The 14176-nt window shown below is 34.1% G+C and overlaps 1 protein-coding gene and 1 pseudogene across 2 annotated transcripts; one reads left to right on the forward strand and one right to left on the reverse strand.

Annotated features, from left to right (window-relative positions):
* Positions 1–657: 657 nt before the first annotated feature.
* Positions 658–5743, forward strand: LOC143616278 (putative AMP deaminase; annotated as a pseudogene). The gene is made up of 18 exons (XR_013150637.1): positions 658–1046; positions 1864–2048; positions 2461–2665; positions 2746–2921; positions 3007–3058; positions 3143–3270; positions 3364–3543; positions 3607–3674; positions 3748–3890; positions 3975–4150; positions 4233–4372; positions 4449–4601; positions 4688–4741; positions 4823–4933; positions 5001–5174; positions 5262–5342; positions 5430–5528; positions 5615–5743. The product of XR_013150637.1 is annotated as a putative AMP deaminase (transcript).
* A 154-nt stretch (positions 5744–5897) lies between these two features.
* LOC143616277 (uncharacterized) lies at positions 5898–12326 on the reverse strand. Its single transcript, XM_077089151.1, has 3 exons — positions 11725–12326; positions 6500–7240; positions 5898–6436 (listed from the first exon to the last, which is right to left on the reverse strand). The coding sequence occupies exons 1-3, from the start codon at positions 12313–12315 to the stop codon at positions 6089–6091; spliced, it is 1680 nt and encodes a 559-aa protein (XP_076945266.1). The 5' UTR covers positions 12316–12326; the 3' UTR covers positions 5898–6088.
* Positions 12327–14176: the final 1850 nt, after the last annotated feature.

Consider the following 14176-nt stretch of genomic DNA (forward strand, 5'->3'; position numbering starts at 1 on the left):
TATCTGAATTTTTGGATTTAGATAGTGAATTTGAAAATTTTCAGATAGCTCGGATATCTAAACTATCTGAAATATTAAGTTTTATCTATGTTTTATATATTTTTATTATATTCAAACACATGTAACACATCAGGAAGGTTTGGAACCCTAGTTCCTTCAAAAACCCCTACCTGCAACACATAGCATTAGGAAAAAGAATAGAGGTCGACACCAATCACCATCATAGTCGATTTAAGCGATTAATTTAGACCTATTATTAATAATCAAGTTAAGTGACATGAGCTTGATTTCTTCTGTTGTCTTTCACTAAGGAGTAAGGAACATATATCTTTTTCTTAACATTAAGGTGTTTTTAGTTACCAAATGAAACATAAAACCATGTAGATAAGAGCTCTTTGAAGCTTAGGGATCCGATCTATTAAGCATGGAAGAGTACACAAGACCACTCTTAACATCGGAACCAATTGATTGGATGGAATGCTGAATACAATACATAAAGACGAAATGTTTGTTTTAGTAATCTGGCCCAGAAAAGAAGCCCATGTAGGTCCTGTAGTAGAGACCTAGCCCAATAGAATACATGTACACAGTATAAATAGTGTAGTTTACTGAAAAACCCTTTCACCCAACAAAACCCTCTCTCCCTGTCTGAACATTAATAGCAATGGACTCGTCATCTATATCACCAATCCATGTCGCACTGGCTACCTTATTCGGAGCCTCCGCTATGGCGATCTCCGCTTTCTACATCCACAAACGCAGCGTCGATCAGGTCATCGATCGCCTCATCAAGCTCCGTCGTACTTATCCTCACGGAGGAGATATTATTATTATTGATACTGATGATGATGATGATACAAATTGTAATAATAATGATGATGTTAATGATGTAGACGAAGGTGGAGGTGATTATGTGGTGAATAGTCGTGCCTTCGGCATGTCGTGTTCGCTTCCGAACGTAGGGCTTGGTAACGAGTGGATGAGTGGCTCGTTGGAGAAAGTTGGGTTGGATAATTTGCCGCCTCTCAGGATGAATCAAAGGCAAAGTATGTCCGTCTGACTTTTGATATATTAATTAAGTAATAATTAGGGATTTATGCCGCCAAAAGCCCTCTTTTGTTGTGCGTTTTGTCAATTAATATCAAACAGGTTTATGTAAATGATTATTTACCTCAACTAATGAATGACTGATTGCTGACTATTGTAATTAGGGATGTAAACGGAACGAACCGAACCGAACCAGGGCTCTTCACTAAGCTTTCATTGGACAAGTAACCGAACGGAATTTTTTGTTTCTGTTTCTTCATTAAGGAAACGAACTTATTCGTGAACGGTTAACGGTTTACAACGCAAATGAGCACAGGCTTTTATTTGATTTGGCTAACCGAGAATGATCAGTGTCAATGGTTCGGTCTGGCTATCAAGTTTGTGTTGGTGTTTTTTTAAAATTCATATTCATATGCTAATTCTACATAAATTAATCACTCAGTACTCGTATATCTTTGTTTTGTAGTTAATAGTCTTGCTTAATTCTATATATGATAAGATTAGGAAAGTCATTAAAAATTATAAGAAACCTTTAATGAACAAACAAACATTAACGAACATAAATGGACGTAAACGAAAGCCTTATCGAAGTTTCTCTAACACAATTGAAGGAACATGGCCTCTGTAGGTGTTTCTTCATTTTGTTAATCAAACAGAATTCCTTGTTCATGTTCGTTCATTTAATAAACGGACAAACATAAACGAACAGTCTGTTTACAGCCCAAATTGTAATATTGCTCTTGCTAGTTGCTCTTGTTGGTATGAAATCAGTATGTGCTCATGAAAGTAAACTGAAGTTTTATGTTTGTTGTTCAGGTGAACATCAGTATGATCATCAATCTAATTCTAGAGTAGGCTCTTTGGGTAGAATCCATACACCAAGATCACCCGTTAGTTATGCATATGACGGTGCTGATAATTCGGATGATGATGGGACCGATACTGCTGTTGGGGAGGACGCTGAGTACTTTGACGAGGGCGTCATAAGCTCTTCTGCACATGTAATTTTTCTATGGGAACAGTTAAAAAAACACCACTGACACACTATTCAGACACCACTGACCTGTCATACGGGCTATATGGTTCGTATTCGCTGTATAGCATGGAGAAATGGTCATATGGGACACACGACATGGCGAAGAATGGTCTTATGATGTTTTGACTGACAAATAAATGACTGATGTGCCTATTGACAAACTCATATGGCCCGTATGACCTTTTTTCACCTTGGCATATGGCCCGTATGATGTGACATGTGGGCTGGTGTACACTAATGGGGTGGTGTGTGTTTAACATAACCTTTTCTTAAAGCTCTACGTTCTTATTACATAATAAATATTATTGCTTTTATGCAGATGCATCTTTTGTTTACTATTATGATCTTCTAACTTGTATGCTGGTTTGTTGTTGCAGGATATATACTCGAGCATTCAGAATATATCTTTGGTTCTTCCACAAGCTGAGAACGGAAACAGTAATCAATCTAATTCACATAAGAAAGTTACAAAAGAAATTAATTCAACTGAAGATAATGGTGGTGAGAAAACTGAACTTACTTCTGAGAATGTTCCTAGTAATGATACCAACATAGTTTTACCTCAAGCAACTTTGATGAAAGGTATTTTCAACGTCATATTCCACTTATCTAACTTATTGTAAGCCTTTTCAGTATTAAGATCTTTATCTTTTGAAATTCAGAGTCATTGAATCATGAAGAGGAAGAAGTTAGAAAAATGATACGTGAATGCTTAGACTTAAGAGAAAAATACGTGTTTAGAGAAAAAATTGTTCCATGGACACAATCACACGAAGCAGAGTCCCGTGTATCTGATAAAACCGATCCATTTCAGTTTAAACCTGTTGAATCAACTAATGTAAGTTGACTTTTTTACTTCTGATAAAAACGTTTTATCATTTATGCTTGAATTTTCTAATCTTTTTTCTCTAAATTGCAAGCAGCATCACTTCAGAATGGAAGATGGAGTTGTTCATGTTTATGCAAGTGAGAACGGTAAGGCAAACATAAAAAACATGGTCATTTACATTAATCTCAGATTGCATTACAAACATGTTCATTTTTTTTTTACATTTTCAGATTCTGTTGATCTTTTCCCTGTTGCAAGTGCAACGACTTTTTTCACTGACATGCATCACCTTCTCAAAATAATCTCTGTTGGAAATGTTCGTTCTGCATGTTTTCATCGACTAAGATTTCTCGAGGAGGTAAAGTTCTCTGCTTTTCTTAATGTTTTCATGCAATTATTCATTTGAGTTTCTAAATATGCTCTTAATATTATTATACTAAATGCCTTGCAGAAATTTCGTCTTCATCTGTTAGTGAACGCAGATAGTGAGTTTCTAGCACAAAAAAGTGCACCTCATCGTGACTTTTACAATATCAGAAAAGTCGACACTCACGTTCATCATTCCGCTTGCATGAACCAAAAACACCTTCTTCGTTTTATTAAGCATAAATTGAGAAAAGAACCCGATGAGGTAAGCTTCAGAATTTGAAATATAAGTTTCTAGCTTATAAAGGATAACATAGAAATTTTGCAGGTTGTCATATTTCGTGATGGACAATATCTTACACTGAAAGAAGTTTTTGAGAGCCTAGACTTAACCGGGTTGGTGGAAAGTTTGTATCTTTATTGCATTTTTACCTTATTGTTTCTTTTATATGACTAAAGTTGACTTTAGGTATGACCTTAATGTTGACTTATTGGATGTTCATGCTGACAAGAGTACATTTCACCGATTTGACAAATTCAACCTCAAATACAATCCTTGTGGACAGAGTCGACTTAGAGAAATCTTTTTAAAACAAGACAATTTGATTCAAGGTCCGTTTGATGTTAGAAAGTCAACACTGTGTGCATATTGCAAACGAATATACTATTATAACTTATATAATTATGTAATTTCAGGTCGCTTCTTGGGAGAGCTAACAAAGCAAGTTTTATCAGATCTTGATGCTAGTAAATACCAGGTGGCAGAGTATAGAGTGTCTATATATGGAAGGAAGCAAAGTGAGTGGGATCAGTTGGCTAGTTGGTTCATCAACAATTCAATTTATAGTGAAAACGCCATTTGGTTAATTCAAGTATATATCAATATATATATTTAAGTTATAAACTCTTGGTGCATCTTTTTTTGTTGATATATTTATGGGGTTCACTTTTCAGCTTCCACGGTTATATAACATATATAAGAGCATGGGAACAGTGACATCCTTCAGAATATTCTAGACAACGTGTTTATTCCCCTTTTTGAAGTCACAGTTGATCCAAAATCGCATCCTCAACTACACATCTTCTTACAACAGGTAAACATAATATTCTTGTATTAAATATAATGTTTGGTTTCTATAATTTTATGTTACAAGTGTTCTTTGATAACAGGTTGTTGGGCTTGATCTTGTGGATGATGAAAGCAAGCCTGAAAGACGGCCCACTAAGCACATGCCAACACCTGCTGAATGGACAAACGACTTCAATCCTGCATACTCTTATTATGCATATTACTGCTATGCCAATTTGTACACCCTTAATAAGGTTTGTCATTTTTTCCTTACATTATTTCAAGTTCTTTTAAGCTTATAAAAATTCAGAGCTTATTTAATTCGTTTTCATTTCTTCAGCTTCGTGAATTTAAAGGACTTTCAACAATTAAATTGCGGCCTCATTGTGGAGAGGTTATTAACTTACTATTAACTTTATCTTTATCTCCATTTCTTTATGGTGCTAGATTTTGTTTAATGTAAATTAATTTGCAGGCGGGTGATATAGACCATTTAGCAGCTGGATTTCTTCTATGCCACAATATTTCACACGGGATTAATTTACGAAAATCTCCTGTATTACAGTATTTGTACTACCTTGCTCAGGTTAGCCAGTGACTCGTCAATGACTAGACTAACCTTTTTCATATTATTAATTAACCTTATGCTTTAGATCGGGTTGGCTATGTCTCCACTGAGCAACAATTCTCTTTTCTTGGACTACCATCGCAACCCGTTCCCCATATTTTTTCAGCGTGGCTTGAACGTTTCACTCTCGACTGATGACCCGTTACAAATTCATCTAACAAAAGAACCTCTAGTGGAGGAGTATGGTGTTGCTGCCAAGGTAAGTGTGCCCTGTCTGGGCTGGTGAAATATCAGAACACGTTTAGGTCAAATCGGTTACTTTCTGTTACATAATTGTGGTTTTTAGGTTTGGAAGCTAAGTTCTTGTGACCTTTGTGAGATTGCAAGAAACTCCGTTTACCAGTCCGGATTCTCACATGCAGCAAAGGTAATATTAAGATGAATACAAATGGCATTTATGCGTTCTGTTAATGTAAACTGTTGTTTTTCATGTTATTGTGTTCATCATATGTAGGCGCATTGGCTTGGAAGCAAGTATTACAAGCGAGGACCTGAAGGAAATGACATACAGAAGACAAATGTGCCACGAATGAGGATTGCATTCCGCCATCAAGTAAATTTCCATTATTTTTCATTATTTTTTAATAAAAATATAGAGTCGTTTGTCCTGTTTTTGGTGGTAATTTTGAGGTTTTGCAGACATGGACCGAGGAAATGCAGTACGTGTATGCAGGACGAGCAAGACTACCTCAAGAAATCGAGTTTTAAGGCTTAGATGTCTGGATGCAATGTTGCTTAAGGTTGTATTGCGCTTTCTGTTTTTTTTTTGTTGAGGATTTGATGACTATCCGCGGCCTACGATAATGTTTTAGTAATTAATGATAGGTTGAAGTCGTATTGCTTTTCGATATAGATTTAAGCAAACTCCAAATGCACTGTCAAGTGTCAAATTAGAAACATGTGTTACAAACTCATTTAAAATTTAAACTGGATGCATCATTGCATCATTACACAATCTAGAGGTGTTATTACGGACTCGCAACTCGAATGTTGATCGAGTTTATGAAGCCGGTTAATAAGATTATTCCTGATAATAACTCTTATGCAACATGCTAACAAAGCAATCACATTCATCACGTGCCATGATTAATTTGATTGGTTTGTTGTTAGAACTCAAAAGTACCCGCCAAAAGAAGATCTTGAAGAGCTTCGAACCTTGAACCGATATTGTTTCTCACCTTCACTAGAGTTTTGAACCACCACAACTTTCATGGTGATGTTATTAGGCGGAAGCTGTAATCGAAGCGGGTAAAGCTTCCCGTCTAATGGACTCTGAGAACACACTGTTATGTTGTGCAGCCTCGTTTCTTCCTCCAACATCCGAGTCAGCTCGTTGACCTCGTTTCCTTTGAAGCTAATGCAAAACCCTTGTCCATTTTCATTGGTTTCTCCAACATTGTCCGAGATCACACGATAATGTATTGCCCTCCCTTCCTCTCTCTTAAGTGGTGAATCAATCAACTACAAAATAAATAGATAATAAACCTTCATGATGAATAATATTTCTTCAAAATAAGTTTATACCTCATGATTAGATGAAGTTGGCGACTTTGACCAACTACTTATTGGTGAGTTGGATTCTGAAGTAAACGAATCCGAATAAGGAACCAACTGCATTGATTGGTCGATGTTACTTACAACATCGATATGCCACATAATCCAATCTTGGGTGGCGGTCCTGTGCGGTATGTCATGAGTAACCGAATTCCTCCACGGTGGCAGCCCACCATTGCCCCGCAAGTAGTGTCCATATCTTGTTTTAAGCTTCACTTGCTTCCCGTCCCTGATCAGCTCCCACTCCACAGATGAGTCGAGGCGGGGTGGCATGGACTGGACCACCTTTTTTCCGGTCAACCCGAATAAGAAAGGATGATCCGAGGCAGTTAAGTATTTATTGTAGCATGATTTGAGGCGGATAATGGTTATGTTGTTGGGCGTGTTATCAACCAGCTCGATGGTCCAATGGGTGTTCATGGCGGTGCCATGACGATCTTGGGAGACGGATTCTTGGTCGGTGTTGGCGTGGAGGAATTTGCTGTGGTGGCTCCTTAACTGGACCACCTTGGCAGTGCGAAGGAGGTCCATCGATGGCGGTTCAGACTCTTGTTGGATCATATGGGTCCTTTTGATGAACTTTGTTGGTAGATGCAAGTGGAAATGTGGTATTTTGTGTGATAGAGAATGACAAGCATAGGATGTGAATTTGGTGAGTTTAGTTTGGAATTGGGTTTTCGGCAACGTTACGCGACTACGAAGGATCTTCACCTATACATATAAATAGTTGATCAGTAATACAAAAATATTTTATAAGGTTTTCATTGCATTAGAAAATATACCTCTAAAAGTGTAAAGTAAAAAGATTTATGAAGTTAGATGAAAGACTAAATTTGCATCTTGAGTTATATCCATAAATGTTGTGATGCATGTTTTAGTTTGTTGGTCCAGATTTTTAGGTCATTGTTATGGAGTAATACAAAGATGTAAGTCCCAATAAGTGCACATTTTATTATTAATATTTTACGTACGCTACATGTTTTGTGTTTTTTTTTAATGGTGATAAACTGATAATCATCCAAAACATTTTATCTTGGGAAGTTTTGACGTTACAGGTTTCTTAGTTGTTAATAATGAGAAAATTAATTCTGGATTTACGTAAATACAATAATAAATGTTTGAGATCATTAGTTGCTATTTTATAACATCTGAGGTTTTTGAGACGTTTATTTTTTATCATCTTGGGTTGATGATTCTTTTCGATGTAAACCTATTTTTTAAACGTTCCCATAGAAACATGTAAGTTGTTTTTGTCTGTCGTAACTTCCAACAAATGTCGCAGGGTCAAACATGGAATATGTGTGTGCCACGTCAACCACCACGAATGGCTACCAGAATTTTAAGCCCATATACTTTTTAAAATTAAACAATTGGCCCTTATCTATGACTTTGCACCATTCTCTACACCTTCAACAAATATTAACTTTACAAACACAACCAACCTGGCCTTGCCTTCGTGCCTAGACGCCGATTAATTACTGAGTAATCGTTAGTCGGTAACACACCGATTAGTCGCCGACTCATTGCTATCTGGTCAACGTTGGTCAAATAAAAAAAATTATATATAAAGTTTGGTATATATATGTATATTTGAAAAATTATACATAAATTTCAATCCGATTAATCCTGACTAATTGCTAGTCCCTGTCTTACTGTCCAACTAGCGTTTAGTTACCCATAAATAAGAACGGGTTGTCAAAGATGATATATGTAAAATATTATTTACTTTTGCATATTTATAATTTATTTAATTTACCATATATTTTGCAAAGAGCAATTTTTTTTATAGATTATTATAATAAACATAGGGTATCATAGGAAAGAGTTTAAATAAAAATAAAGAATATCTTAAAAATGGTAAAAATAACATAAAATTTGAAGTTAAGAAATTATTTAGACGTGAAACCATGTAGAAGTGGGTTAATCAATATACTATTTAAGATTTTAGAAAATACTAATCTCAACAACTAAATTCTAGATTTAAGTGTCTATATTTATTCTTACTCTTGATAAAAAAACTATGTTTTTCTACTTTAACCCACCCAGTTTATCATTTTTTTGCGCAGAGAATTATATAAATTCATCTTTTAAACAAATCTTTTGAGTGACACTCCCACCTTAGTTTCTTGTCTAATAAGACCTAAAATACTACATTAAATATTTCATAGTTTTGAAACATTATAAATTGGGTAGGGAGGGTGTCAAGTTTGGTCCATTATTCGGTACTTCTAAGCTATCATGAATCTGATTCTCATTTGTCTTCTAAACTTTAAGTTTTGGATGACCAAAATATCAAGAGTTATAAAAAATTATTCATTTGTTTTATTCAATGACGAAGTTTGGGCATAATCAAAGGGATGGTAGAAGTCGCGAAAAAATATATTTAACAGTGTCCGGACTAAATACATATAAAAATTTTCGGACGAAATCATAAAAATTTACACTACTAAAGGAAAAAACGGGGGTGACCACGGACACCCCGGGTCCTTATATACTTATATAAATATATATTAATTTGTACATAGCGCTTAGCCACTTATATATCCTAGATAAAGAAGAGAGGCTATGTTGTACCCCAACCATGTTATGCAAATCATTTAATAAAGCTTACGTATTTACGGTTTCTACATTCATCTACTTAAACTTACCGATATTAAACTAGAAGTGTGTACGGTTCAGTTTGGATCGTTTTGTGCTAAAACCATACCAAAAACTTTTGTTTTTGAATATTTAAAACCATTCGTTTTTGTTTCGGTTTGGATTTTTGTTTTAATTTGGGTTTTTTTACATCCCTATATTAAACAACCATCTTGACATATACAAGATATATATATGGTCGTTAAGTATAGAAACACTAGATTAAAAACAAAGCTTATTCAAATTTGATCATTGAAATATTTATTAATATGATATGGGATAATATTGAGCAAGTGCAAGTGACAACACTGCCCCTACTCCTACCATCCCACTTGTTCACTAGGAGAAAGCATAATCACACAACAGTATGTTAAGAAAGTGGCACAGTCTAAGTCTAAAAGATGAGCATTTGTAGAGGTGGGTATTTTTGTGGCCCACTAAGATCATATTATTTACCATCCACCGTTGCCGTTTGGAATTTTGATATCTTAGTGCCCAATAACTCAATCTCAGTGTGCACTCGTTTTGTCTTCTCTTAGTGGAGTCTTATGTTGTAATGTTTTTATTTTATGTTTCCTAGTAATAATAATAAACATTGGTCTTTTATAAAAACGAGAGAAGTTTTTTTAGTCTTGTATAATTGATGAGTATTGAGATATTGAATGGTTACTATATTCTTGGAATTTCTGGTATTACACACTACAAGGCTTGCTCAAAGGAGGGTGAGGTAGTCTCCCAGGATAGCCCTTAAACGTAATTTTATTTTTAAACAAAAGAATGCAAATGACTATTTGATGAATGGAAAAAAGTGATAAATCAATGAGAAACCAAACCTATCCCATAGGTGGTTATTTTTATTTTTTTTCTCTAAAAAGAATTTAGATGTCTTTTATATGAGTTATTTTAGTAACCTGCTTATTATTACTATATTTTTTGTTTGATCTGTATTGGGTTTTGGAAATGCAAATTATTATTAAAATTGTCAAATTATTTCTCACATAATTAAAAACGTGATTATAGAAACCCCTCTTTTTTAACTTGTTCCGAGGCCCGAAATTTGAAAAGGTTTTCAGAGATGGCTCAAACACAATATATCAAAAACAGTTTTTAATATAAGATCATGTGCAGTGGATGGAGCCCCTACGAAAATGTTTTGCGCCATGTGACGCCACGTCACCATAAGGGCTTTTTTTTTTTGACAAAAATGGATGTAGTGGATGAAGCATATTCCACTAATTACCTCATTATAATTATTTTACTAATTTTTTTTATTAAAAATAACATAACTAAACCAGCCAATCAATCATCTTCCCCCTCTTCCCCTCCATCCATCGCTTCCTACAAAATGCTCATCATCAACTTTCAACCTAAAGCGCCCAAAAGGCGGTGTTCCCGGACTCTCTGGGGTTTTTTCAGTAGGCAAAACGTCGCACTATACCCGGTCTAAGGCATCGTATAATTATCAAGTATTAACTATTTCATTAAACTTTCCACCTAAATAGTTTGGTTTAACAATTATATTAGGGTTGTAAACGAATCAAACATTAAGTGAATAGTTCGTGAACCGTTCGGTTGGAAGTTCGTTTATTTAATAAATGAACGAATATGGACAAGAAATTTCGTTCGATTGTTAAACAAACGAACAAGAATAGAGCCCCCGTTCGTTCAGATGTGTTCGTGAACCCGCCAATGTGTTCATGTTCGTTTGTGTATGTTGTTCATGAAAGTTTGTACATTAATATTATCTAAACATTTTATGTTCTTTAATTTATTTCATTAACATAAAATAGGAATCCATATTATCACATTGCTTTTTGTATTGTTCTTATTTCCTTTCTCATTATTCACATTGATGAACACATCGACCTCGATTTCTAGGCTTTGCCGAGTTTTTTTGGTTCATTTGTGTTCGTAAACCGTCCATGAACATATTCATTTCCTTAATGAACGAACAAATTTTGTTTGATAAGTGTTTGTGAACACATTATTTCTTTAACAAACAAACATAAATAAGACGTTGGCGTTGTCCATGTTCATTTGATTTGTTTGCTGCCCTAATTATATTTGTCAACCAAAGCATGCCATACATTTAGATTTGAAATGTGATCAAAATTTATAAATTAAATTGCTCTAAACGTACAAGGCGTTTCTTTTTCTTATGTTGTATTCTCAGATTTGTAACAAATTAAATAATCTAACTACTTTTTAAAGCACAAAGTATATTATGAAGTATATAATAGAAATGAGTTTTGTTTCCTTTAGAGTAAATATTGCAAACTTTAATGCAATAAAAACACTCTCTATTGAAACAAAATAACTATCTATATTAATATGCTTATGTCTCTAAATAATTATGTATTTTTGAAAACAAACGCTACATTTAGTTTTAGTTAATAGTATTTTAAATGAATTAAGGTAATATTTGTCATTAGAAAAAGAATGAATGTAATATTTAATCATAAAGAAACTTTAAATCTAAAAGAGAACCAGAAGTTATTATAACTCCAGTTTCTGACCTCACGCCCCGCCCAGTTAAAAGGACAGAATAAACAACATACCTTCTTTATCAATTGGGCGGGAGTAGGAGGCGAGAAGTTGGATATCGGCGACGCAATTTCCCGGTCGGAGACTTCATCCCCAACCACCGGAAAACTCGGAACAATCGATAAACAACAGTTATCGCTCTCATCTTCCACCACGTCTACCGCTTCGACGTCCCACAAAATCCAGTTATTCGTGGAGCTCGTAAAGCTCCCGTCATGCGTGACGGTGTTCCTCCAGGGCGGCATCGCTCCATTCGCCCTCAAATACGTCCCAACCGACGACTTGAACTTAAACTGAAACCCGTCCCTCACCGGCTGCCACTCGATCGCCAAGTCTCTCATGTTTTCGGTCAACGACTGGATGATCTTATTGCCCGTGGTCCCTAACAGCACGGGCATGCTGCAGGCTGTTAAGTAACGCCCGTAGCAACTTTTGAGACGTATGACATGACCGTTTGACTCGACATGCTCGATCAGCCACCGGGCTGAGGGCGTAGAACTGGCGGTTCGGCTTTGTCGAACGGACTGATGGTCGTCTCCGGCAACGAGGTATTTGTCGAGATGGCTTCTGAGTCTAATGGCCACGGCTTTCTCAAAGAATTCCATTTTTGATCGTAAAGAGAACAAAGTATGTGATGTGAATGTGTTGTTATATTCGCATTTGCACAATAAATACCTTTTCGGTTTATATATCAAGTATAAAGGCAATTTGGAGAATTTACAAATTCCACCCTAGATTATTTATTTATTTATTTATTTAGTTGTCTTCTTTTACATATAACTTTTACTAGGTTATGTACTCGTGTGATATACGGGTTGGATAAATTATATTGTAAAAAATTCAATGAATATAAAGATACACTTATAACATCTAATAAATTACAATTAAAGAAGACAAAAAGAATTACATGATAAAGCTATCATAGATCTCTAAAAATCTCTTTATATACAACGTTCGTAGTCTTATTTGAAACTTGACCGTATTCATCGACCATGGGTGAAAACTGGTTGTCTCAGAAATAAACCAACCCTAGAAAGTGATTGACCTTGGCTTTTAATGACTGTCATTGCAAAACAAACAGCAACGGGAAACTACCTTCGTCGAAATTTAATCGGAATTTTTTATCTGTTGGTATAAGATTTGTTCTGAAATATAAGTGCGATCACCAATATTGGTTCCAGATATGACAACAACTTCAATAACTCAATTATAAAGTGTGATTAAGAAAATATGAAGGAAAGAAAATGTCAACTAAATATTAAAACACGGTTAGTAACAATTAACATTAGCACAAATATATAGAAGGAATATTAAAACACGGTTAGTAACAATTAACATTAACATTAGCATAAATAATATAGAAGGAATAAAGAGCACAATAATAGCTGTGATTAAGAAAGAAAATGTCAACATAATTGTGCTTTTCCAAAATTAGCACTTACTATAATAACTAACAGTTCTATTATCCAAAATTAGTTTTCATGCTTTTCGTTTCTTAACAGCATTTTTAGTAACAACCGTAAAAAAATATGAAGGAAAGGGAAAAAAATATGAATATTAATGGACAACCCAATATAGGATTAGATTTAGTTGTGTATAAGAGACGCAAAATAATATATATTTGATTCTTAACTTTTACTTAATTGACATACTTATTAAAATGCGGTTTACATAATATATTCTAAACTAATTGTTTTGACTTACAAAATTAAATTCAGAAACCAATTTCATGCATACATTGGAGATGTCTTTACATAGTATATTCTTAATTACTTATTAATATAATAAAAATACTTTAACTTATATTAAAATTATAATAATACATAATTCTTACACTTTGAAACATTTTAATAAGGATTAGTAATTTAATATATGTAAATAGGCAATTCTTATATACTTATTGATTTTCTAGTATCTGATTATTTAATGGTATATTATAAAACTACTAAACACATAGAATATATATTCAAATTTTGATTATATTAGGGATTCCAAAATTATGTTTTTTTTCTTGTTTGTCACATCCAAGAATTAAATGTACAATAAAAATATATTATGGGATATACAACTAATATACATGTTATACATTAACATTTAAAGTTTATATAAAACACATTAATTTGAAATTCAAGTCGGTGCATAATTAGGGGATAACTAATAAGGAAAGATAGGAATGTTTTGAATCTTTATTTAATTTTAATTTTGAAGCTAAAATCTAAAATTTTAAAATTAAAAAATATATTAGAAATTAGATGAGAGTGCCACTTGGCAAATTATTAGACCAACTAAGGAGATTGTGGGTGAACCATACTTTCATATATTATAATAGTATATTATGTCACTCATGTCAATTGTTTAATGGGGAAGAAATTTTCAGTCTCACCTCACAAAATAAAGAGAATGTACATTAGAATCTAAGATTTCAAAAATGTCCATTTAAATATAGCTGGACCCGTCTTGTTTTGC

Source organism: Bidens hawaiensis, unplaced genomic scaffold (assembly GCF_021521415.1).
Source record: "Bidens hawaiensis isolate Kalapana, Puna unplaced genomic scaffold, B.hawaiensis_p1.1 tig00046511_1, whole genome shotgun sequence".
Taxonomy (NCBI): Eukaryota; Viridiplantae; Streptophyta; class Magnoliopsida; order Asterales; family Asteraceae; genus Bidens; species Bidens hawaiensis.